Source organism: Dendronephthya gigantea, unplaced genomic scaffold (genome assembly GCF_004324835.1).
Source record: "Dendronephthya gigantea isolate DGI-Jeju-01 unplaced genomic scaffold, DenGig_1.0 000256F, whole genome shotgun sequence".
In the NCBI taxonomy this organism is placed as follows: Eukaryota; Metazoa; Cnidaria; class Anthozoa; order Malacalcyonacea; family Nephtheidae; genus Dendronephthya; species Dendronephthya gigantea.
In genome coordinates this window covers 27,501-53,964 of record NW_021163266.1, presented here as the reverse complement: position 1 = coordinate 53,964, position 26,464 = coordinate 27,501, and the positions used below count along the sequence as shown (strand labels likewise).

The window sequence follows — 26,464 nt, the reverse complement described above, 5'->3', positions numbered from 1 at the left end:
GTGTGCGGAAAAGTGCTTAACACTTAATGCGTATAATTTTACCCCTGTACGATGAGATATATTCAGTTATAAAAATTCGTAAATAGTAATCACATTTTGATTAGATCTCTCGAAGAAAAGAACTTAAAGCAAATATTAAGGTAGCACTCGACTTCTGAGGAACTTGCCTCTGTATCGTACGCAGTTAGTCAATCTTGTTTGCTTCTGTCCAAAAGTATAGACATGTTACTGATAATTTGAACATTTCCGAAAATAGCGAGATAGCATTTTTCCAATTTTTCGACGAAAATACCCTTCTAGGGCGGTTGAAAATGCTTACCCCCGCTTGCCCCCGCTTACTTTTTTACGCTGATTCCGAATCTGCAATCAGATTTAAAATCCGACAAAACCGGGGGGGGCTAGGACCGATTTCTCGTTTAAAAAAAAAGCGTCTAGTTACGTCACTTCCGGTTGTTGCCTGTCAATCAAACTTTGTCAGTTTACACAAAATGTCCTGAAGTTTCTGTGGTACAAATTTGGTAAGGATTGAGTAAATAGCAAAAAAGTTATTGCAATTTAAAACACATGTTTCAGAAAAGTTACAATAACTATATATATGTATACTTATGAACAATGAGAAAATCATTCAATTCTATATAGGTAAACTGAACAGCCTTTCAGGGCAAGTGATCCCTTTGCAAGAAATAATCGGTAGGTCTGTTTTTAATAACCATCGCCTTTCATGTAGAGCTTACGTTGTTAAACCCCCCACCCCCACCCTGCTTCTGCTTCAAATCATTAACATGGATGTTTTGAAAATTTTAAAATTTTCTTTTTTAAAGTTGGGTTCTAACCAAGAATTATCCTATTAGAGTTTTTGTCGGCAACTTGCAATTTGAAAATATGTGAACAAAAATGAAAAATTGTACTTTTTTTGAACAATTTATTTCAATAGAAACAAATTAGCCCTGAAGTTTTGATACATTTGAGGTAAATAAAAATTGATATAAAAAGGGATGAGTTTTTGCTAAATTTTTTGGTGTCATCCTCGGATTCCTTTCTATATATGGGTTGTGAATTACAACTAAGCAGTCATTGAGCTACAGGATTCGGCTTGTGAATTTCTTAGCATTTATTTATCTTGTTTTTTTCAATACATATTTATCTAGATAGAAAATATACATTATTTGTTTCCTGCCTTTTTTTTGACCAAGGCGGAAGAGGGGGGGGGGAACAACTAACTTGGAGGTATCTGGAACAGAAATATTGTTTGGGAAAGGTGGGATTTCGACTACACGTTTTATTAAAGAGGGGAAGAAATCTAGCTCTCTATTGAACTGTGCACGTGTTCTAAAAAAGTCGCAAATTCGAAGCTGTATCAGAAGAGGTCTGTTTTAAAAAATCGAACATGTTCAAAAAAGTCGTCATGTCGACCTTGACGAAGAGAGGGAAACATTTCCATTTCTCTCGAACATGTTCAGGAAAATCGCTTTTTCGACCACGACGGTAAAAAAAGGAAAATTGTCGAGGTCTCTTGAACATATATATTTATATTAAAAGAAGTCATGATTTTGACCCCGATGCAATGAAAAAGGGGGGAAATATTATGAGCTCTCTTTTAAACATGTACCCTCATGTACGAAGAAGTCGCAATTTTCCCGCCAGACGGGGAATTTGGAACAACCCAAGTTTCTCGATCATATGTTCAGGAAAGTCGCGATTTCGATCCAGAAAAAGCGGGAAAAAAATCAAGCTGTCTGGGATGTCCCAAAAAGTCCCAATCTCTAAGAGGAGGGAAACAAGCCAAGATGTCTCTCCAAACATGTTTGGGAAAGTCGCGATTTAGACATAGAACTTTAAGAAAAGAAACGGTCGATGTCCCTCTGACATAGCGAATTTTACCGGAACTAAGAACTGTAGAAAAATGGATCTCTCGATGATCTTTTCAAACATGTTCCAGCAAATCGCGATGTTGGACCACGACTAAAATGGTAAAAAATCGAGTCTTCAGAACATGTTAAAAAAAGTAGCCCTTTCGACCAACACAAAGAAGGCAAGTCGAAATTTCGACCAGGACTAAGAGGGGAAATAATCAAGCCGACCCGAACATGTTCAAAAATAGTCACGATTTAAGCCCGGATGAAGAAGCGAACAACTCGAGGTTTCTCAAACATGTTCGGGAAAGTTGCAGTTTCAACCTGAACAAAGAAAGCAAGAAATCCAGACATGTTTAAAAAAGTCGCGATTTCGATATGGACGAAGTGGGGAACAATTCCAGGTCTTTAGGACATGTTCAGCAAGCTGCGATTTCGACCAGGACTAAGATGGAAAAAAATCGATGTCTCTCGAAGATGTTCAAAAAAGTCGTGATTTCGACCCTGTTCATCAATCGGTTTCAAATTAAAGCATATACATTCTGTCATTAAGTGGAACAAAATCACAACATCATTTAATAAGAGCGACATCCCAAGCACAAATCCAGAATTAGCATATCTTGTTCACTCACTACAACAATCAGACAAGCAGTCAAATAACCTGAAACTTCAAAATGAAGAATAATTTTTTCAAATTAAGGACGGCAGGCAGATTCATCATCTGAAACACCCTGCATCGAAGTTTGCACTGAATTTACGAGCTTACATATCTACAATTTTACCAACCCTTAAGTGTTCTATGGATTATCAAACAACGGATGGTGTCGCTATGTTATTACGCTATGTAAGCTCTTATGTCACTAAATTTCATGATGACACACCTATTGATAGTCTTTATTCTTACAAACTTCAAGGACGACAAGCAGCGATTAGATATTTAATAAGCAACCAGCCTGCAGAGCCTGAAATGTGGTTTTTCCTTTTCCCAACAAAAATTGCATGGTCTTGTAGTAGAACATAAAGGTATTCTGTGCCAACAACTGATAAGTGCATGCAGGACAAGGCACTTGAAAAGTACTGGAGAAGGCCACAGGAAATGGACAAACTCGCCCTACTTGAATGGCTTAGGCATGTAGATCATGCAAAGCAAAATCCTAAACCGTACAAAGAAGGCTCAACATTAGTTGGAACAAAAATGCTCTCTATTTTCAACAGAGAATATTTTTTCCAGTACACACTTTTGCATCTATCGCGTCGAAGCATTAAACAAACTTGCCACCCAAGACATGATCAAATACCTGAACAATTACAATGCTTTGCCCAAGCAATGCATCATTTCCCAAACATTTGGACGGACAATCAACAGTTGACTTCTTTTTTTTCAATGCTAGGCCATAAAGACACGTTTATAAAAACAGTAATAGCATACATTGAAGCATTGTCTGATATGTACTACCTATTCCAAATGCAAATAATAAGACCAGATCAGCTCTCCGTTTCAGCCACATCCACACCAGTAGACATTTCGCTCCATCCATTGCAATCTGCTGCAATGAGACATGTAAAAAATGCTGTTTTCCAACGAAGAAATCATTATCACATTGCAGATGATTTATTGTATGAAAACTCTAGTGACTATGATAGCGAAAATAAAGAATCTTCTCTTAGTGACATGGAGGAGATTAGTCCTTCCCCATCTGAAAGCACAATTCAATGGCAAACACCAATATTGATAACAGGAAACCCAGGCGCGGGAAAATCGTACACCATACTGTCATCTGTATCAGATTTGGTAGAACGTGATATAAATATTTTGATAGCAACACCAACAGGGTTTTTGTCCAGTTGTTATCGTGCCCAAACGAACGATGAAGTAACTTGTGACACATACATAGTTCTTTTTATATCCCTGTGTCTACAACTGATCATCCTAAAATCAATTGGTCTTTGTCACGTTTTGACCTGGTTATCATTGACGAATTGTCAATGATATCGGAAACAATTTTTCAACATATATTATCCACCTTCTCAAAGTTGGTGTTTCAATAGGCTGGATCGATATACCGGATATATCCGGTATACCAATATTTGTTTAGATACCGGTATCGCGATATTGACAATTTAAGAATACCGATATACCGACATTTCGGTATTTTGATGTGTAATACCGGTATTAAACGCTATTTCAAGTCAAACTTGCTTACAATCACGTCTAGAAACCAAAGTTAAGCAGCTTTTGTTTAGCAATACGAAGTACGAACTTACGAAGAGACGTAAATATATGGCGAAATTCTGGAAGAACAATTTCGGTAAAAAGGAATCTTTGCTTTTGCAAAGTGGAAGCACTAGCATAATAGCATTAAGCATTTACGAAGCAACCTTTCAAGTTTGTTTGGAAATATTTATCAGGCAGTATAAGAAGGTAACTTTTTGTTGTTTTAAATAATCTTATTTAACTGACATGGCATGTTGCCATGTTAACTTGTTTATGTTTAAAAAATGCAACGTTTTTTACCAGTGGCGTAGCCAGCCTGACGATTTTCCCGCTATGTAAATTTCGAGTTATCATAATTATTCATTTCTTTAGAAATTTATTGTCTTCACAGTCAATGAACACCAAAATATTAGCATAGCGGGACAAATCGTCAGGCTGACTACGCTACTGTTAATAACTATTAGCAGCTGACTGAAACACTGAATTTGTAAAATTGAATTTCATGTGACAGGCACACAAAGTTTTAACGCGAAACATGAACGAATAGTAAACTTGTTAAGAAGTACAAAGTTCTTTGACTATTGTCACTTTTTGTCTTGCAGCAGTTTGTAGTCAGGTTCTGGGTTTGCAAGACCATAAGGTCGAAGATAGTTAGATGGAAAGTGGCTAAAAAATTGAGTTCCACCGGGAGATGCAGTAGTTGATGATCGTTTTGCCTTTGCTGTATACATCTATATAACAAATGTGTTTCTGAATTAAAATAATGTCGAGAGTTCTAGAGAATAATAAGGGGTAATATACACTCATATATGAACAGAGTGAGACAATTTTCTGTTGAGTAAATCACATGGCATTGCTAGATTTGTAGAGACTCTAATTTAAGTTTAATATTTTATGGGCTTAAAAAAATTGGCTTCAATGGCGTGATAAGTAAATGTCTGCTTGTTTCTTCACTCGGCACAAAGCAACATATGCAGATCCTGGTGGAATATTGTCACTATCAAACCAAAGTGCAGCTTTTTGTATCGTTTGTCCCTGTGCTTTGCAAATTGTAGTGGCATATGCTAAACGGACTGGGTACAAAGTGAAAGTTTTATTTTCGAATTTCTTTGACACAGCATAAATTGGAACGAGTTTACCACATGGTAACTTAGCAATTATAGTTCTATTATGCATATTGTGCAATGTTGCAATTTGGCCATTTATTACATTGTTTTGTTTATCTATGTTCTGAGTGATGACTATACGCATACCAAAATATATGTTTGTATCTATTCCTTCATGACCATCATCAAATTTCACTCTGGCAAATGATGTTGCAATTTTGAAAAAATTTGCCACAACTAGGCTATTGATGTCCTGTGTACCTTTGTTAGTGAATGTGAGAACAGTAAGATCAGAATGAGCTTGGAACAATTCTATTATCTTATTGGAATTAAGCACACCATCAGGACATAAGACTCGTTCGGCTTGAATTTCATCCAGTTCAGTTTGTGTTGGAACCCAGTGACGAATGTGATTCAAAAAATTTAATAATTCGGGTCTTCAACACGGTGTTGTTTTTTTAAATGGAAGTGATGAGTAGTTGAAACAAATTGGCTATTGTTTAAAGGGTTGGAAACAGGGTAATGCGAGTGTCTTCTTTCACAAAAGGCTGTTGTTGGGCACCATCACCTGAAAGCAAAAGCACCGGCCGAAACACCAACTTTGAGAAGGTGGATAATATATGTTGAAAAATTGTTTCGATATCATTGACAATTCGTCAATGATAACCAGGTCAAAACGTGACAAAGACCAATTGATTTTAGGATGATCAGTTGTAGACACAGGGATATAAAAGAACTATGTACTGTGTCACAAGTTACTTCATCGTTCGTTTGGGCACAATAACAACTGGACAAAAACCCTGTTGGTGTTGCTATCAAAATATTTATATCACGTTCTACCAAATCTGATACAGATGACAGTATGGTGTACGATTTTCCCGCGCCTGGGTTTCCTGTTATCAATATTGGTGTTTGCCATTGAATTGTGCTTTCAGATGGGGAAGGACTAATCTCCTCCATGTCACTAAGAGAAGCTTCTTTATTTTCGCTATCATAGTCACTAGAGTTTTCATACAATAAATCATCTGCAATGTGATAATGATTTCTTCGTTGGAAAACAGCATTTTTTACATGTCTCATTGCAGCAGATTGCAATGGATGGAGCGAAATGTCTACTGGTGTGGATGTGGCTGAAACGGAGAGCTGATCTGGTCTTATTATTTGCATTTGGAATAGGTAGTACATATCAGACAATGCTTCAATGTATGCTATTACTGTTTTTATAAACGTGTCTTTATGGCCTTGCATTGAAAAAAAAGAAGTCAACAGATTGTCCGTCCAAAAGTTTGGGAAATGATGCATTGCTTGGGCAAAGCATTGTAATTGTTCAGGTATTTGATCATGTCTTGGGTGGCAAGTTTGTGCAATGCTTCGATGCGATAGATGCAAAAGTGTGTACTGGAAAAATTATTCTCTGTTGAAAATAGAGAGCATTTTTGTTCCAACTAATGTTGAGCCTTCTTTGCACGGTTTAGGATTTTGCTTTGCATGATCTACATGCCTAAGCCATTCAAGTAGGGTGAGTTTGTCCATTTCCTGTGGCCTTCTCCAGTACTTTTCAAGTACCTTGTCCTGCATGCACTTATCAGTTGTTGGCACAGAATACCTTTAGGTTCTACTACAAGACCATGCAATTTTTGTTGGGAAAAGGAAAAACCACATTTCAGGCTCTGCAGGCTGGTTGCTTATTAAATATCTAATCGCTGCTTGTCGTCCTATCAATAGGTGTGTCATCATGAAATTTAGTGACATAAGAGCTTACAAAGCGTAATAACATAGCCACACCATCCGTTTTTGATAATCCATAGAACACTTAAGGGTTGGTAAAATTGTAGATATGTAAGCTCGTAAATTCAGTGCAAACTCCGATGCAGGGTGTTTCAGATGATGAATCTGCCTGCTGTCCTTAATTTGAAAAAATTATTCTTCATTTTGAAGTTTCAGGTTATTTGACTGCTTGTCTGATTGTTGTAGTGAGTGAACAAGATAAGCTAATTCTGGATTTGTGCTTGGGATGTCGGCTCTTATTAAATGATGTTGTGATTTTGTGATGTCTTTCAGCCAAATAAGAAGATGTACGTGTAGAGTTCCCCTTTTTTGGAATTCAAAACGATAAAAAAATGTTTTGACATTACGATATTTGGCAATTCGATTATACGAGAAAACATGATTTGACCAACGCTTATCATTTGTGCCACAAAGATAACCACGAATTATTTGTTCCAATGTTTGAGCAATATGGTACGTTTCAAATGCAGATAATTCGGTAGGACCACGACCTGTTTGTAGTCGTAGCTGTTCAATCCAATCTGGGAATGGAAATGACCACTCAAATGGACTTATTGTGATGAAAACGTCAGGTAATCCAAATTGTTTGACCGCATCAAGCAAGTGTAAGTGCTGCCATTGCCAGAAAGTGGGCGAAAATTGCTTTGTGTCTAAAGCTCTAGTAGGAGAACAACTCAATATTCTAGCCGTGTTTATAGCACCACTGACAGTTTTGTACATTAAACGGTCATATTGGAATTGGAGTAGATCAAAGTGAAGCGCATAATCAGCAATTTCTGAAAAAGCTTTTGCTACAAATGATACCTTGCCGCTAAGCCTTGTATCGGACCCAGATAAAGCACTTTCACACCAGCCAAAATACGGATACATATTTGGCCATAAAGCACATTCTAAACCGACAGTAGATTGAAAGTTAAAAACATTCAGCTCCTCGTCCTTTTCTAGCAGTTGCTCACGTAATGAAATGTAATATGCATATTTGGACTGTTGCGAGCTCATAAGAAAATCATAAGCATTTTGACATCTAGTACTTGTTAAACTCAGTAAAGGCTGAGGTATATTACTGGCTTGTGGTATGACGTATCGTTCAGAGGAACAATGGCATGGTTGCTTATTCTTCCATTGTTTCAATTTGAGGAAGTTAGGCATTAATTTCCATACCTCATAACATTGCAATTTTTGCAACGAAATGACTTGTTCTTACACCAGAATGTAAGGGCAGAGGAAATATCATTTGCACTGTTATGACCAGTAACATTGGCCACAACTGGTTCTGTTGGCATTCTTCGTAAAGTCATGTAACCTCTGATTTTCCTTTCACTGCGTTGTAATTGCTGTGCTTGGTACCTCAATATTTTCCCTGAATCAGGGTAACTGCAATTAACACTGGAGGAGAAGCACTCCTTGAACTCTGTGCTGACATAGTAATGTTTCTAGCAGCTAGCCCTTTTCAGAACAGTAGCAAGGTTATTCAATTATACTACACAAATGCAAATTACGTGAAGTGTTAGTCAAGGATGTATGACTAAGCCAAGTAAAAAGATCAGTATTCAATATCCAAACTATATAGATTAGACAATAATGTTGTTCTCCAAGAGAGAAAGGTTAAAAAAACCTTAAAGCAAATTTACTCTCAGTAGTATTCAATTTAAAGTAATGTTTCTAGCAGCTAGCCTTTTTCAGAAACAGTGGCAAGGTCTATTGAGTTATCTACACAAACGCAAAAATACGTAAAGTATTAGTCAAGGATGTATCACTAACGCCAAGTAAAAAGATCAATATTCAAGATCCAAACTATATAGATTAGACAATAATATTGTCCTAAAACGAGAGAGGTTAAAAAAACCTTTAAAAACAAATTTATTCTCAGTACTATTGAATTTAATTTGATGCAGTCATATATGGTAGCAAAGGTGTACTTTGCGAAAATATTTCCGGACAATAATATCGCAGAAACGCTGTTTTATTGTCTAAAAACTACAAACGTTCGAAATTACTGTACGATCGCTTGCATTGGTATACTCCTGTCTTAGACACACTTACAAGACAAAATAGTGTTGAAAATAGCGGTATTTCTTGCCGTTTAAAAAACGAATACGACCGGGCGATATTTTCATAAATAATATGATAAGAGAAAGAGAATAATACCTAAAAATAACAAAACCCAAAGCTAATGTGTTAAAAAGAATAACTTTCTTACTTTCAATGACAAAGAAACCCCTTTTCTGGCTGAATTTTTCCGATATCTGTGAAGCGCAAATTCCCGTACAAACAGTTGTTGTTTCAATTTGGACAAGAAGGGCGAAGGAATAAAATGGCCGCCACTTAATAAATAAAACGTGACGTCACTAAGAAAAAGTAAATTTAAGAGAGTAAACATTTGTATTCAAAGAAACTTATCAAACATTTGAGCATTTATTCTTATTGCAAATTTAACCGATTTTTCTAACTGACAAGTCTTTAATAAAGAATTCAAATTGGACTCATACAATACTAAATGACCTTATATTGACATGCATTTTTTTTTCTACTGGGACTGATAAATAACCTGGCAGTCTGAAAGTCCCACTGAATAGTCCTGATGTCCCTCTGGATGTTTTTATTTAGTAACAAGTGTGGAGATAAAGTATTTCAAATTTTACCTTCTCAAAACTGAGTCACTTTATATTGTAAAAACGCGTATCGACAGGCATAATTTTTGGCATTTTGGGATTGCTTTTAAAACTGCCAGTCTGAAAGTGTCAGTACAGTTTTCTCATGTCCCTCTGAATGTTTTTACAAAGTTACAAGTCTGTAGATCAAGTATTTCAAATTTTATACCTGGCACAGAGATGGGGTAAAATTTGATATATCATTATTTTCAAAACATTACAATCGAAACAGAGATTTTTCTATAAATTGGACAGAGTCTCCAGGGCTAAAACCATAGCGGTTTTATTGACTGTATATCCGTCTACAATTGTGGCAAAAATTATTTTACGATGTAGTCTAAAACGGTTAAAATATGCCGAAGAAGAAGCACGTCTAATCTAAAACAGCTGCACTTGAATAATTTTATCGCTGTCAAAAATAAAATAATTTTAACAGCGAAAATAGCTTTCAATACTGAATGAGACTATAACGAAAAGAAAGACCAGTAAAAAATCTACCTAACAATGTAAAAATGAACACTTGAAACGAAATATATAGCGTGAAAAAATTAAAACAAAATTGTTCGTTTAAAACTTTTATACGGCTATACAATGAATTATGATCGTGCATCTTTGACAGCGGCGCGTTCTAAAAGTACCTGTCCGTTTTCTTTGAAACTAGCACAGTTTGTTAAGCTGAGAAATAGCTTTAAAACAATGTAAGAACAAGGTAACAAACACGCGCACAACGGGCAAACAACGCCGAAGAAGAAGACGCATAATTCAAAATGCCGTGGGAAAAAATTTTTATAGCGGTCCAAATTTGCAATAATTTTAACGGCAAAAATAGCAGCGAATACTGAGTGAAATTATAACGAAAAAAAGACCAGAAAAAAGCTACCTAGAAGTGTAAAAGTGCATTCGAAACGCTATATATGGCGTAAAATAATTAAAACCAAATTGTGCGTTTAAAGTTTTGTTCCAAAAATTTCGGTCATACAATGAATTCCAACGGTTCATCTTCGAGCGCCTCGCGTTCAAAAATTAAACGTCCGTATTCTTTGAAACTAACACAGTTTAATGGCCAAAGAAAAAGCTTAAAAATGATACAAGAATGAAATAACAAATGTGAATATTCGTTGTGCAAAAGCTCATAAAGTACAGGTCATTTTCCGATACCTGTCAAAGATGGCTTTCAGGTAGCTTCAAAAAACTGAAAAAAAAACATGTTCCTACTCCTGCAATTTTTTTATATTTGTACAGAATAGTCAGTTTGATCTGCTCTTTCATATGTGGTATCAAAAAGATAGTGTTACAAAGTGTCGGAAAAGGTACTATATATATATATATGTCATATATAGTCATATAGTTAACAATAGTACTATTCTATATTATGTAACATGTTAATACTTGCTATACTTAGCCAACGTTAAACACCGTACGTTATTATGAAATAACCCCCCCCCCACATGTATTTAACCTGTGTATACACCAATTCCCCACCCTGAAACCCACCCTAAGCCTATGTTTAGGTTTCACCAAAGCTTTCTGACCATGCACCCAAATTCCTTGTTCTTCGTTTTCGTTTAATATTTAAAAAACCTCATCCTCTTTGCACTTTTTCGGAACTAAAAGATATTGCTCTCATTACCCGACTTCATTAAGGTAACCGTCGTTTTACGTTATCTTATTTTTAAAAACGTCCATAAAATATGCAATTTTCACTAACTTTTTTATCGGACTCGTATTTGAGCATTTTTCACCACCATTATTATTGAGTATGAAAAGTGTGTCATTTATCAAATGAGAAGTTTGAACTTTCGGAATATGAAGAAAGGTCCGCTTCATACACTCTGAAAATTACCTGCAATAGCATGCTGAATTTTGATTACCTTTTTTTGATTCACCTGCAAATAACATTTGTCATAACAGAACGATCACTGTGAAAATTTTGAATTTTGAAAAATACATTGTGTTATTGTTTTGAAATTAGTATGTATGTTTTTTCAAAACAGTTACTTCTAATTGATTCTTAAGTTTTGTCGGATCCAATAATTGCAACAGAAAATTATAAGTAATGGAAAACAGAACAAAGTTTCAACATTTTATATTTTTTTTTCAACAATTGAAAATTAATATTTACAGAATCTCCTTACAACATATAACTCCAATTGTTGCAAAATTTTTCAATTATTATTAGATATTGCTCACTCAATATTGTTTCAAAGAAAAAGCACGTTGGGTAAAAAGACCGTAAATAAATTTACAATGGAGAAGGCAATGTATATCATTATAAAGATTCACGTCCATACTGAAAATTACTTTTGATCTTTCTTATTCTTGTGCGATTTCTTTTTATTCCTCTTTGTTTTTGTTTCAATGACTTCTTTTTCAGGTTCTTCGGTTTCTTCAGCTGCTAGTTATCGCACTTTTTCAGCGACTTCAGGTTGCCTTCCTAGGGAAATAATTTCTTGTTCCTCGCTTGCATCAGACTTTGAATCTATCTCTGCAAACAAACGCTTTTTGCTGGTGCCACTCCTGTTGCTCTGGCTTTTCGCACTGTTATTCACTTAATAGGAGGTCAGCATTCGCTTTAAGGTGGTGATACTTTTCTCTTGTTTGAACTTCTTTTCTTCCTCCGTTGGCGTGACAGGAGAGAATGGCTCGCCGTATTTTTCTGTGTTTCGGACCAAGGTCCTGGCAACAATGATGTGTGTTGCAATCGCGAATAGAGCTGATCCAACTTCAAACGCTTCGTCTACGATGTGGTCAATTTCATCGTTGCACAGAAATTTCAACAAGGATTTGACGCTTTCGGATGTCGCGTCCTCACCAGCAACCTTCGTGTTAATTAATGGGAGATGTTCTTCAATCAAATGGAATGCTGCCTTACACAGGACGAAAAGCGTGCCCTTAATACGGTTGTAAAGGCAGATTAATCGTGTATTTTATTGGTGTTTAGTTACACTTAATGCGATTTATTAAATACACTAAACACACCTTTAGACACGTTTAATGTTCAGTACTAAGTGTATTAACGGCGGGATTAATACTTAAGACTAAATGTTGATTAAAGTGTGCTAAAGGCAGATTTAATTAAGTGGATTAAATGCAGATTAAGGCAGTTTAAAGGAACGTATAATTGCCTTTAATATCTTGACTTTTTTGACTAAAGTCGATTTTAATCATAAATGTGCTAGTTGGCTAAAGTGTATTAAAAGTAGATTTAATACATTGTTTAAAGGTCGATAAAGCGTGAGATAAGTATAGATTAATCGCCTTAAAACATTGATTAAACCTTGCGTAAATGCACATTTAAACTGTCTTTAATTAACCTATTATATTCACAATAATTCAGCTTTTGTTAATTCGTTAGCTGCATGGCTGTTATACTTATATAACCTATTCCATGTAAATAAACGAAGAAACTGATTTCCATTCAATTACAAGCTCAACTCGCAATAAAACTTAAATTTCTAATCGTTATATTTGGTACAAGCTACACGTATAGCTAGCTATAGTCAAACAAATACAAGCATCACCAGTTCATTGCAAAAAAGCATTTATTTCCCTCTATACCCGTGTATTTACAAAAATTCATCATTTTAAATAAATAGATAAGTCGTAATGTATAGTATACATCCATGATTCCTATACTAATATTATTGCATGATGTGATGTTTCTGGTACGGTGAATAATATGGTGTTTTCAACAATTAAATTACAGTTCAGTGCATCGATCTCCAGACGCGCAATAGCCAATATATTTTCAAAAATATATTGCGCGTCTAGAGACCAATAAACAAGGGCACTGAACTTTGAGTTCGGAGTAAACATATATTTAAGAACCGACTTGGCCTTGTAGCTCATTTGGTAGAGCATCGGACTAGCATACATAATTATTTGCATCTTCTAGGATGTCCATCGTCAATGTACATGTAACTGAAATAATTTTGTAGCAATTTTTAACTAAAGAGTCTATCGTGACAGATTCAAATCATCCTCGGCTAAATATTGTGCTCCAACTGGTTCATTTGTCGGGTCTTCAGTTAGAACAACACACGCCCAACCAGGACAGTTGGCTGGTTTTGGTTTACCGGAGGGTTCTCCTTCCTCTCTTGGTGTAACAGCTCGTTTGGACAATCCAGGTAGCGAATCCTTGTGGTTTTTATCAAGCTTCTTCTTAGTTCGCTTTAATTCTCTGCTTTCCCAAGAAAGCTTCCGAACCTTGTAGTGTTTAATCCTATTTGTTTCCTCGTCTACCTCGCTTTTTTTCAGAGGACATATAGTCCATTCTCATGACGTCTGCCACCTTTGCCACTTTCGTCTGGTTCCAACCCATTTTCTCGATCGTTTTTAATCTTTTCGCTAGTTTCTAAAAGCAAATATCGTCGAATAATTATATTCTTACTTGGGTAAGTGTTTGAGATTGTGGTGCTAAGTATAGTCTCGCCTAAAATCCAGTTGCTAATTTTTCTTCCGGTGGTTTTTCTCTTCGGAGTTCGAGTCTTACATGTCAGTGTAGTAGGTTATCCAACTAAGTACTACAACCAACTTCTTGATGGGGCTTCGCTCGAAACATCGAAGAATTTTCTTATTTTCCATGTAGTTGCATATAACCTACTACACTGTTTAACTGTTACGTTAAAAGTAGTTAGATAGTCGTGTTCAATCAAGTATGAAGCAAAGCTAAAATAATCATTAAGTATCAACTATTTTTAAAAAGATATTGTAAAAACATACCTCCTCCTTTCTGCTCCTTCTCCTGCAAATTTGAACGTGTTGCTGTTCTGTTCCAAGAGCAACTCTTTTCTGTTTTGCTTTGCATGACTTGAAATACCTCTTAAACGCCTCTAAAACATAAAAAAGCAACAATCACCTTCTAGATTCAGGGCCCTAATTTCTAGGAAACTTACTTTCACGAGGGAAAACCCAATTTGAAAACATAGTTGCAAAAAAGCTGTGCGTATGGGGCACCACCAGCGCAGAGAAAGGTTTTCCCTGTGACGAAGGTTTAAACCTGGTTTTCATATGTCGTAATTCATTGGATGCGCCTTGTTAAAATAAATTACACGACTCCCGCAAAAAGGGTTGAATCCCTATCCTATTAGACGTCTATACTCAGAGACTGGAGAACTAAGGAACATATTAGTCAACTGATTTATTGCTGCTATATTTCTTTTACATTACAAGTTAAAACTCTGAGTATATACCTTTTAAAACAACCGTTGGCCAAGGACAATTTTCCTGACCACCAAATTCATGTTGCAGTTCTTCTGCCACTCTTTTAAATAGCTGTGAATTTTGCTGAGAATCGGGGCTAGAAACAAGAAACTTAATTAGTTCAAAATTATTACTTGTGCTTAACCTGTGTAGCATACTGTCGAACTTCCATGCTCAGTTTGAGAGTTACTGTTCAAAAGATAGTGTTCTTGTACGTGGTACAAAGGGACACACTATTAAAATATACCAGCCTTTAGAATTTTATGTATGCCATTATGAATTTATTTTAAGGCCTTCAGAATTTTGCATAATTATCACATGTTCTGAATTCACCATATATCGCACAATTCTGAAGGCCTCACATAGAATTCTGAAGGCTTCAAATAAAATTTCAAAGACTGGTATAATTTATATTTATAGCATGTCAGCACAACTTCCAGTCTAATATGCAGTTTAACCCATTAAGTGGCAGAGCTTCCCCACTGACGAGTATTTCGTCTGGCAATAGACAAGTAAAAAATATAAGTAGGGTGTCCTGGGGCACATTGCCACTTAATGGGTTACCCATCAAGTTTGCGCCCTGATGCGCCCTACTTTGGCGTTTTACTCTGTCTAACACCAGACTATTTTACTCATTAAGGGGAGAGTGCTGGTGCTTAATTGGTAATATATTAATTACAATCAATAAAAATAAGATAAGACTCAATCTAAAATACTAACATCGGAAAGGTAAACAATGTACATCATCTCGGTAACATGACTTCACCAGTTTTATTAATATAAATTAGTATTTGAAAGAAGTTGCCTTTATGCATTACCTTTCAGTTAATCTAAAGTGCATATTTTCATCAGCACTCCTAAGAGCCTTGAGTTTTCTTCGGACATTATTCTATTGAAGAACATAGTAAACACATTTTCAAAATTAAATATCTAAAAATAATGGTTTTTTAAACATGGTTTTACAGTTCTTACAATTGATTTCTGTTAAACCTTTGGTTGGCTTTTAGTTGAACATTTAGTTGAAAAGTCAGCCTAAATTGGTGGCAATGTGCCTAGACATGCCCCCTGGATTTTCTCTGTGTAACACCAGACATTTTACTCCTTTAGTGTTATGGTACAAGCAGTGAATAGGTTGATAGTAAATATAATTATATTACCATAATAAGGAGACATTTATAAAGACTTTAAAACATACAAAGATAACTATATATAAACAAAGACCAATTCAAACAATATGGACATTTTTGTCCTCATATTATTAAAATCTGTTATTCAACATAAACGGTCAACGGATAAAGGCATAAAGCCATTCAGATGAAATGGTTAATAGGAAATAAATGAAACTGTATTTACTTACACTGCAAGCTTTGGGCACTTTATGTTTGTTCTGCCCGGTCTGTCTGACTCGTCTGCCAGGTGAAGTTGTCTGGGACAAGATGTCCATTTTTGTTTCAATATTTTTCAAAGCACTTTCATTGCTTGAAATGGTATTAGCCATTTGAGCTCTCAAGAGCCTGTTTTCCTCGACCACATTTTGTAATAATAAAACGTACTGATCGGGCAAAGACATTTCAGTGGATATGTCGAAAAATCCAGTGAAGTCAGATTCAGCTGTTTGTCGCGAAAGGACTTTGAACACATTGACACAGTTGATTGTTGAATTGTATGTAGATTTATAATTGAGCGCGATCACGTCCAATATTTCATTGGTTGTAGAAAACTTTCACAGCAGGATTCTATCGTTATCATATTTCTTCCGTTAGGTATAACACACGAACATCAAAGTCTTTACCCAGATAACCTAGAAAAGCACTGGCCTAAATGTAAATTGGGCTTCCTTACGAATACTAAGTCATTTAAAAATTGATTCCGTGCACATTTCCTCTACAACGATAATCCGCCATTGTTTTAGTCGCGTTATTTATAGAACAGACATATTATGAGTTGCCTACCCACCCTATAGGGGACAGTTATCCGATCGGAGACAAATATCATAAATTCATAATTGTTAAATAACGCAAAAGCGCGGGAAGCACACATTACGTACTTTGGCGCAATGACAACGAACGACAAATATTTTGAAAAGCCTTAAATTGAAAAATTCTGTAAAGCTTTTGGTGGTATACCTTGCGCAAAACCGGTTGAAATGGCACATTTTAACCAGTCTTTCCACACAGCGAGTGGCGCACTTGCTACCAGTGGAATGCGCAGCCTTCTGGAAGCTAAAAGCCCAGTGCCACCAGAGGCTGAACAGAATTGTTTTATACCTGCGAAGCAGCGTCGTCTCTCCAGACCAAATAATGTCGAGGAAGTGCGCCTTAAACGTCGCCGACGTAAACAGAAATTACGAGAAAGGAAACGTAAAGAGACCAGAAATGTCAAGCAAAGACGGCTGGAGGAGAAAATAAAGAAAAATATTGAGAAAGAATTGAAAGCCACAACGACTGAAATGAGATCGAAGGCCGAGTTTTTTTGGAGAAAGTGGAGAGAGGAAAAGTCTTTGCGTACTACGTCTCGTATGTAAGTACATGTATATTGCTCCTTATATTTAATTTGAGCAGTTTATAGAAGCAGGGTTATATCGATAGATTGCTAAAATTGTGTGTATTTACTTAATACTGTTATACTGCATTAAAGCACCCCACATTATATTCAGTATAATTCCCCCCCCCCTTATGGAGTATATTTGACCCTCCAGAATCTAAGCAATTTTGATTGAATAATATTAATATGTGCTTTTTTAACGCTGGGATTTAAGAGACCCCTTGCAGAAATGAAATATTTTTTTCCAACCTTAACAGAATTCATTTGGCAGTTCTGGCCACATCTTAGAAAACTGCATTTATAGGCAGGGGTTTATATTATTAAATGAAGTGGAACATTGACCAACAATGTAACCTAAGTATCATGCCCCAGGCCTACAGTATGTTTTCATTCGCTATGATTGATTGGCAGCGACAAATGAAGGAGGACCTGATATATTCTTTACCATGCTGCATGTAAAAAGCCAGATTCAGGCTTTTTTGTCTGATTGCCCGATTAGACAAAATCTTTTTGAATCTGCATTTGATTGAATGATGATACAGTGATCAAAACTATAATTCAAATTTTGTGTGAAATTTAAATTTCCCCTGCAACATTTTCATTCAATACTCAATACAAACTTTGCTGTGGGTGGAAAGCGATGGGATGAATGTTTGATTTGGGCCTTTGTACATAGGGAGTCTGATATAAATGGTGTAATAGTATAGTATTTAGAATCCTCTGTCCTAGTACATTTATCTTGCATGATTCATAAAAACTTTAGACACAATTGACAATTCCAATTATGGACTGAAATAGACAAGGAGATTCAAATAAATCACCAAAGCTGGAAAAGAGCATACTAAAATTAGTATATTTTCAAAGTTTGGTTGTGAAATGTTGTAAATTTTAGCTCACTTTACTAGCTTTTTTATTCCGAAGCTAGAATGTGCTCAAAATGTTCTGCTCGTTTGGAGTTACTATTGTACTGGCCAATTAAGAAGAGAAAGCAATTTGAACATTAATGGGGTACTCATGAAATGCTAGCTACAGATATGACCATATGTCTCCAACCTTTTGAAACAATAGTTTGTGCTTACAGTAGCTGTCAATTCATGAAACAACACTGTCTTGAAGATCATTTGATCTTTATATTAACCCATTAAGGGGCAGAGCTTCCACACTAATGAGTAAAATTGTCTGCCGTTAGACAAGTAAAAAATAAGTAGGGCATGCCGGGCACATTGCCACTTAATGCGTTAACTCGAGAGATTGTCAGCTTTTGTAGTTAACACATTAAGTGGCAGAGCTTCCCCCTGACAAATGAAATAATCTGACATTAGACAAGTAAAAAAATAAGTAGGGGGCATTGCCACCTAATGCATTCAACTATAGTATACTGAATAGCAGTTATACAGCTGAACAATATTCAAGCCTAAATATTTTCAATATCAACCTGGCTATTATTTATTTAAATTTTTCTAGGTCTATCCATGAAATTGACCCAGCCAACTTGAAAATATTGTCAAGTGGACGAAAAAATAAAATTGGTGAGGGGACATTTGGCATCTGTGTAAAAAAGATGTACAGAGGGCATGTAGTTGCTGTGAAACAGTTTAAAAGCCATACAAGTAGAACTGATGTGGAAAAGGAAGCCATGATGATTAATTCATTTGATCACCCTGGTATGAAAATGATTAATTATTATGATTACAGCATACTTGAAACTTACGGCACTGTAACAGAGTTTACGTGGATAGTTGGGAGGGGTGTGTATATTCATATATTCATGTTCATATTTACATGGATATATTAATACACCCATCCCCCCCACACCACCAATTATCAATGTTGGGGATAGGCCTGTTTACCGTTAGGTATGATCATGTGGAATAATGATTAGCAGTATGGCAACTCTTCTAGCAAAACTGATCCTGAAGTTTGTATTTTCACTCAAAATTTAAAGCTGAGAAACTTCTGCTTTAATAGTTGATTGTTCATGATCAACTTCATTCAATGTCTCTGTATTCAGATTGTGTAAAATTGTACTGTACATGGAAATACAAGAAGACTCATGACTTATTTTATTTATTTATAATTTCATAATACTTTTCTTATATAAGGTTTGCCATTTCTGTTTGGTATCAATGTACAATCAAAGCCATACATATTGGTTACTGAATTTTATGGAATTGGTGGACAGTGTGCTAATAATGATATAGCTGTATATTATGGACTTGCATGCAAAACACTCTCACCTTTGAAACTGTAACTGTTACAATCACTTTCTCCGTCTGTGTCGGATGAAGACGTTGAAGAATCTTTCTTCAAACTTCTCTTCAGCTGGCGAGATTGTTTTAAAGCCATATGTCTACGGAATGTTGTTTCCGAAACGTTTTGTTCGCAGTGGTCGCAAAACACGTAACTGTTCGCCTTATCCATATCGTATTATAACTGCCACGCACTTTGGCCAAATTTATATAAACTTGTATATCAATCACTTCCGCACTTTATAATTATACTAATGAGCGAATTTGCACAATAAGAAGTCTTTCTTATTTCTTGTATATTGTCCGACAGTGTCTCGAAGTGCTTAAATTCAGGTGAAATAAAGGCGCATTATAGCATTACGTTACTCGATAATAACAAACGTATCAGATATCATCATGTTTATTTGTTACCATATAATTGTTGCAATAACAATATATTTAATCCTATTAAATTGCCGTCCTAACGGAATTAAAGTAGGTGTCAGGTTTTGTCTTCATTTAAAATCAAATTAAAGGTGATTAAATGCTATCTCTGCCTTTAATCAACATTTAAACAACTGGTTAAAGTTTATTAAACTATACGCGCACTAATGTCGGCTTTAACCCACTTTAAAATGCTCACTAAATGCAATTAAATCTATCGGTTTCCAAAAGAGATGTTTTATTCAAAATAAATGCGATTAAATGTAACTTTTTCTTTAATCACCTTTAGTCGGCTTATTAAAAGTTATAGATACGCATTTAATACCTTTAGTATTTTTGCTAAAGCTAATTAATGGCACGCTTTTCGTCCTGTGTTAATTTGAGACATAGAGGACGGACGCAACAACACTCCACCGGTCTTGTCTTCTAGTGTCTGTAGGCCCTCTTGGATGGTATCAGCCATCTCGGATGCAGCTACCTTTGGCCGTACCAGCCATTCACAGGACTCTGGTTTTATTCTTTTCATTACAATTTGTAAACTTGGAGGATTTTCTTGACGGCCATATGGTCTCAGGAAATTTTTCGGGAACTGGTTTACGTATTGGACAGCTCCTCTTGGCGACGTGTTTTTTCTGAAAGATGACATTCTTGACTGACTTGATACACCAGAATCTTGATTTGAACTTGTTATTGCCCTAAAACCATTGCCCTTATATGTCATAAAGTTGTACATAAGGCAAGTGGGAGTTCGGAGTATAAGTGTGACAAACTTGTACACATTGGATGTGGTGCAAATTTTATTTCCATTTGCGAAAAAATAGTCCATAGTTAAGCCAAACTGAAAACGGTGAACCTTTAGAACAATCAGAGCACACATTCGTCAATAAAAAATGAGTTAGAAACACTTAGTGCATGTAATAATGCTCGCGCATGCGCCTGCCGAAAATTTCAGTATTTCAACGAAATAACTATGCAACATTGTTCCCAATTGTATTTCTGCCATGTACACTCAAGAACAACATGAACTACGGGTAAGATTGCAAAGATATCTGAAGGATTAAAATTCAATACAATTGCAATAATAGGGAAGCCATTACAGAACCCATTTCGATAATTTTTTAAACCTTTGAGAATGCTCATCTTTAAACGAAATAACTATGCAGCAATGTTGCCACTTGTATTTCTGACATGTACATTTAAAAAAGACATGAACTACGGGTAGGATTGCAAAGATATCTGAAAGATTAAAATTCAGCCCATTTGCATTAATAGGGAAGCCATTACAGAGCCCATTTCGAAAATTTTTCAAACCTTCGAGAATGCTCAATCTTTAAACGAAATAACTATGCAACAATGTTCCCATTTGTATTTCTGACATATATATTTAAAAAAGACATGAACTACGGGTAGGATTGCAAAGATATCTGAAGGATTAAAATTCAGCCCATTTGCAATAATAGGGAAGCTATTACAGAATCCATTTCGATAATTTTTCAAACCTTCAAGAATGCTCAATCTTTAAACGAAATAACTATGCAGCAATGTTCACACTTGTATTTCTGACATGTACATTTGAAAAAGACATGAACTACGGGTACGATTGCAAAGATATCTGAAGGATTAAAATTCAGCCTATTTGCATTAATAGGGAAGCCATTACAGAGCCCATTTCGATAATTTTTAAACCTTCAAAAATGCTCAATCTTTAAACGAAATAACTATGCAGCAATGTTCCCACTTGTATTTCTGACATGTACATTTGAAAAAGATATGAACTACGGGTAGGATTGCAAAGATATCTGAAGGATTAAAATTCAGCCCATTTGCAATAATAGGGAAGCCATTACAGAGCCCATTTCGATAATTTTTAAACCTTCAAAAATGCTCAATCTTTAAACGAAATAACTATGCAGCAATGTTCCCACTTGTATTTCTGACATGTACATTTGAAAAACACATGAACTACGGGTAGGATTGCAAAGATATCTGAAAGATTAAAATTCAGCCCATTTGCATTAATAGGGAAGCCATTACAGAGCCCATTTCGAAAATTTTTCAAACCTTCGAGAATGCTCAATCTTTAAACGAAATAACTATGCAACAATGTTCCCATTTGTATTTCTGACATATATATTTAAAAAAGACATGAACTACGGGTAGGATTGCAAAGATATCTGAAGGATTAAAATTCAGCCCATTTGCAATAATAGGGAAGCTATTACAGAATCCATTTCGATAATTTTTCAAACCTTCAAGAATGCTCAATCTTTAAACGAAATAACTATGCAGCAATGTTCACACTTGTATTTCTGACATGTACATTTGAAAAAGACATAAACTACGGGTACGATTGCAAAGATATCTGAAGGATTAAAATTCAGCCTATTTGCATTAATAGGGAAGCCATTACAGAGCCCATTTCGATAATTTTTAAACCTTCAAAAATGCTCAATCTTTAAACGAAATAACTATGCAGCAATGTTCCCACTTGTATTTCTGACATGTACATTTGAAAAAGATATGAACTACGGGTAGGATTGCAAAGATATCTGAAGGATTAAAATTCAGCCCATTTGCAATAATAGGGAAGCCATTACAGAGCCCATTTCGATAATTTTTAAACCTTCAAAAATGCTCAATCTTTAAACGAAATAACTATGCAGCAATGTTCCCACTTGTATTTCTGACATGTACATTTGAAAAACACATGAACTACGGGTAGGATTGCAAAGATATCTGAAGGATTAAAATTCAGCACATTTGCAGTAATAGAGACGCCATTACAGAGCCCATTTCGATAATTTCTCAAACCTTCGAGAATGCTACATCTTTATACGAAATAACTATGCAGCAATGTTCCCACTTGTATTTCTAAGATGTACATTTAAAAAAGACATGAACTACGGGTAGGATTGCAAAGATATCTGAGGGATTAAAATTCAGCACATTTGCAATAATAAGGAAGCTATCACAGTGCCCATTTCGATAATTTTTCAATCCTTCGAAAATGTTCGTTGTTCGTCCCTTCCAGTCAAGATATGTATGTGCATGCTAACATCTTCCGAGAAAAGAAACACCCTTTTTCAGCGGTACTAAAAATCGCGTTTTAACCATTTTCATTCATTTTCGCTGAGTTTACACCCCCCTGGAAAAAGTAGGTTCAACTCAAAACACTTGGTACTTTAGTATGAAAGGTAAAGAAGTTTTATCTTTTATGATAACTTAAATTAAAGCAATACTTATGCAACTCAAGAAAGAAAATTCCCTTTGAATTTCGCGTTTTTGCATTTAATATGGTAGTTCAGCATGCGAATATGCTAAAAGAGACATGTTTGACAAGTCATCAAAACGTAACCTCGATCATTACCCCAACTACAACTCTAACAGTGTGTTCACACAGTCTCAAAGTCTGTAAGAGTATACCTCGTCCGCCCTCGAACCCAAAGTATATAAATTTATTCGTTGTTGAAATACGCAAAATTCGTCATTTTGAAAAATTGTCATTTTACGGTAGCCATATTTGAGGCATTATAAAAAACGAAATAGTTTACATATTTACTTTCTTTTCCGCATGTGAACTACAAAGTTTCCCACAAGTCTAAAAAAAAAACGAGTCGTCCCAAAAATGGCCATTTGGACGTTCCAGGTGGGGAAACAAAACGCTCGTTTGAAAATCAAAAAAAAAATTACCATATTTTCCGCCATTTTTGACCGATCGTAACTCACGAACGAAGACATCTAACGTTTTCTCTTTTCGCTCAAGTGTAACCATGCCGACAGACATTACAAAGCAAAAAAAAGCGTTACGATTTACAAAAACGCAAAGCCTTACGAGATGTCTTAAATTTGAATTTTAATTCGTACTTACGAGGACCATTTTCACACCCCCTGGAATCACCCCCCTGCTGCAGAAAGTCAGAAAAGGTTACATAGCGTGAAACTCCTGTTTCCAATTTTTACAAATATGTCACTTTGGATGGGAAATTTTTTTCACCAGAAAAGTTACAATATATATATATATATATATACATATTGCATACATAATGAGATATGTCTATACTCAGTAGGTCTAAGATCTAAAGGGAAAAATAAAGTATTATTGTGTTGTAAATCGAAAGGTATATGAACGTATGCGTGTGTGGAGGAATAACTGGCTTGTGGCAGCCAAGCGTTCATAGCGACGTTGCTTTTTGATTCTTCGATGTCGGCTCTTCCTATCATTGCGAAGCAGAATTCGCCAAGCGTCGGATTGTTCACCCGCCAATAGGGAACGTGAGCTGGGTTTAGACCATCGTCAGACAGGTTAGTTTTACCCTACTTGAATGGTTGTTGCAATAGTAATTCTGCTCAGTACAAGAGGAACCGCAGATTCAGACAATTGGCTCATGCACTTGCCTGAAAAGACAATGGTGAGAAGCTACCATCTGTTGGATTATGATTGAACGCCTCTAAATCAGAATCCATGCTAGAACGCAACGATTCCTTTTCTCTGGACGACTTAAGCGAACACGAATAGAGACGCGATCATTCGCGCCTCCTGCGTCATAACGAGCCCACGGAGCGGACAATGCTCCAAAGCTCTACAACAATCAAAATCTAAATTTTCCAAAGCTAAATCATTTGCAGACGACTTAAATAAAGAACGGGGTATTGTAAGCAGTAGAGTAGCCTTGTTGCTACGATCTGCTGAGATTAAGCCCTTGTTCTACAATTTGTTTCTTTTTTTTCCGACAATCACACATCCTCGGAGCAGTCGACCAAAGAGCAGGACAAGTCCAGGTCTCTCGAACATGTCCACGGAAAAAGCCAACAACTTGAGGTCTCCCGAACATGTTCACAAGAAGGGGGAGCATATCGATGTCTCTCGAACATAAACGGCAGAAGAGGCAAATACCAAAAGGTCTCTCGAACATGTTCGGAAAAGTCGCGCTTTTTGACCCGGACTAAGATGAGAGGAAAACGAGTTCTCTCGAACATGTCCAAAAAAGTCGCGATTTAGATCGCTACCAAGAGGCGAAGGAATCGAGGTCTCCCGAACACGTTCGACAAAGTGCTAAGTCAACCCGCACAAAGAGGGGAACAACCCGAGGTCTCCCGAACATGTTCGACAAAGTGCTGAGTACTCCCGCACTAAGAGAGGAAACTCGAGGCCTCCGGAACATGTTCGACAAAGTACCCAGTCAACCCGCACTAAGAAGGGAACAACTCGAGGTCTCCCGAACATGTTCGACAAAGTGCCCAGTCAACATGTTCGAACATGTTCGACAAAGTGCTAAGTAACTCGCACTAAGAGGGGAACAACTCGATGTTTTCCCGAACATGTTCGAACAAAGTGCCAGTCAACCCGCACTAAGAGGGGAACAACTCAGGTTTCCCGAACATGTTCGACAAAGTGCCAGTCAACCCGCACTAAGAGGGGAACAACTCGAGGTTCCCGAACATGTTCGACAAAGTGCCCAGTCAACCCGCCACTAAGAGGGGAACAACTCGAGTCTCCCGAACATGTTCGACAAAGTGCCAGTCAACCCGCACTAAGAGGGGAACAACTCGAGGTCTCCCGAACATGTTCGACAAAGTGCCAGTCAACCCGCACTAAGAGGGGAACAACTCGATGTCTCCCGAACATGTTCGACAAAGTGCCCAGTCAACCCGCACTAAGAGGGGAACAACTCGAGGTCTCCCGAACATGTTCGACAAAGTGCCCAGTCAACCCGCACTAAGAGGGGAACAACTCGAGGTCTCCCGAACATGTTCGACAAAGTGCCAGTCAACCCGCACTAAGAGGGAACAACTCGATGTCTCCCGAACATGTTCGACAAAGTGCCCAGTCAACCCGCACTAAGAGGGGAACAACTCGATGTCTCCCGAACATGTTCGACAAAGTGCCCAGTCAACCCGCACTAAAGGGGAACAACTCGATGTCTCCCGAACATGTTCGACAAAGTGCCCAGTCAACCCCACTAAGAGGGGAACAACTCGATGTCTCCCGAACATGTTCGACAAAGTGCCAGGTCAACCCGCACTAAGAGGGGAACAACTCGAGGTCTCCCGAACATGTTCGACAAAGTGCCCAGTCAACCCCCACTAAGAGGGGAACAACTCGATGTCTCCCGAACATGTTCGACAAAGTGCCAAGTCAACCGCACTTAGAGGGGAACAACTCGATGTCTCCCGAACATGTTCGACAAAGTGCCCAGTCGTGCACTAAGGGGAACAACTCGATGTCTCCCGAACATGTTGAAAAGTGCCCAGTCCGCACTGAGGGGAAAACTCGAGGTCTCTCGAACATGTTCGAAAAAGTGCTGATTTTGCTGTGATCGACTTATGCGAAATGGCGACATTTCTGAAGTTAGCTTGCACAGATGTCGATCAAAGAGGATGTTTAGAGAGTTAGTCAAATTTTGGCGGTTTGGTGCAAGGTGGTCAGAATCGG

At 36.7% G+C, this 26,464-nt stretch overlaps 2 protein-coding genes across 3 annotated transcripts; one reads left to right on the top strand and one right to left on the bottom strand.

Annotated features, from left to right (window-relative positions):
* Nucleotides 1-13,798: 13,798 nt before the first annotated feature.
* LOC114540938 lies at nt 13,799-19,674 on the bottom strand. Of its 2 annotated transcripts, XM_028560936.1 has the most exons (6): nt 19,597-19,674; nt 16,173-16,616; nt 15,634-15,704; nt 14,806-14,912; nt 14,336-14,445; nt 13,799-13,967 (listed from the first exon to the last, which is right to left on the bottom strand). In XM_028560936.1, exons 2-6 carry the CDS (start codon nt 16,383-16,385, stop codon nt 13,836-13,838), a joined length of 633 nt encoding a protein of 210 aa, XP_028416737.1. In that variant the 5' UTR covers nt 16,386-16,616; nt 19,597-19,674; the 3' UTR covers nt 13,799-13,835. The 2 variants fall into 2 exon arrangements, with proteins under 2 accessions (XP_028416737.1, XP_028416736.1); XM_028560935.1 differs by lacking the exon at nt 19,597-19,674 and having other exon boundaries at nt 16,173-16,883.
* Nucleotides 16,947-19,631, top strand: LOC114540937. Its single transcript, XM_028560934.1, has 3 exons — nt 16,947-17,335; nt 18,824-19,023; nt 19,462-19,631. The coding sequence occupies exons 1-3, from the start codon at nt 16,962-16,964 to the stop codon at nt 19,608-19,610; spliced, it is 723 nt and encodes a 240-aa protein (XP_028416735.1). The 5' UTR covers nt 16,947-16,961; the 3' UTR covers nt 19,611-19,631.
* Nucleotides 19,675-26,464: the final 6,790 nt, after the last annotated feature.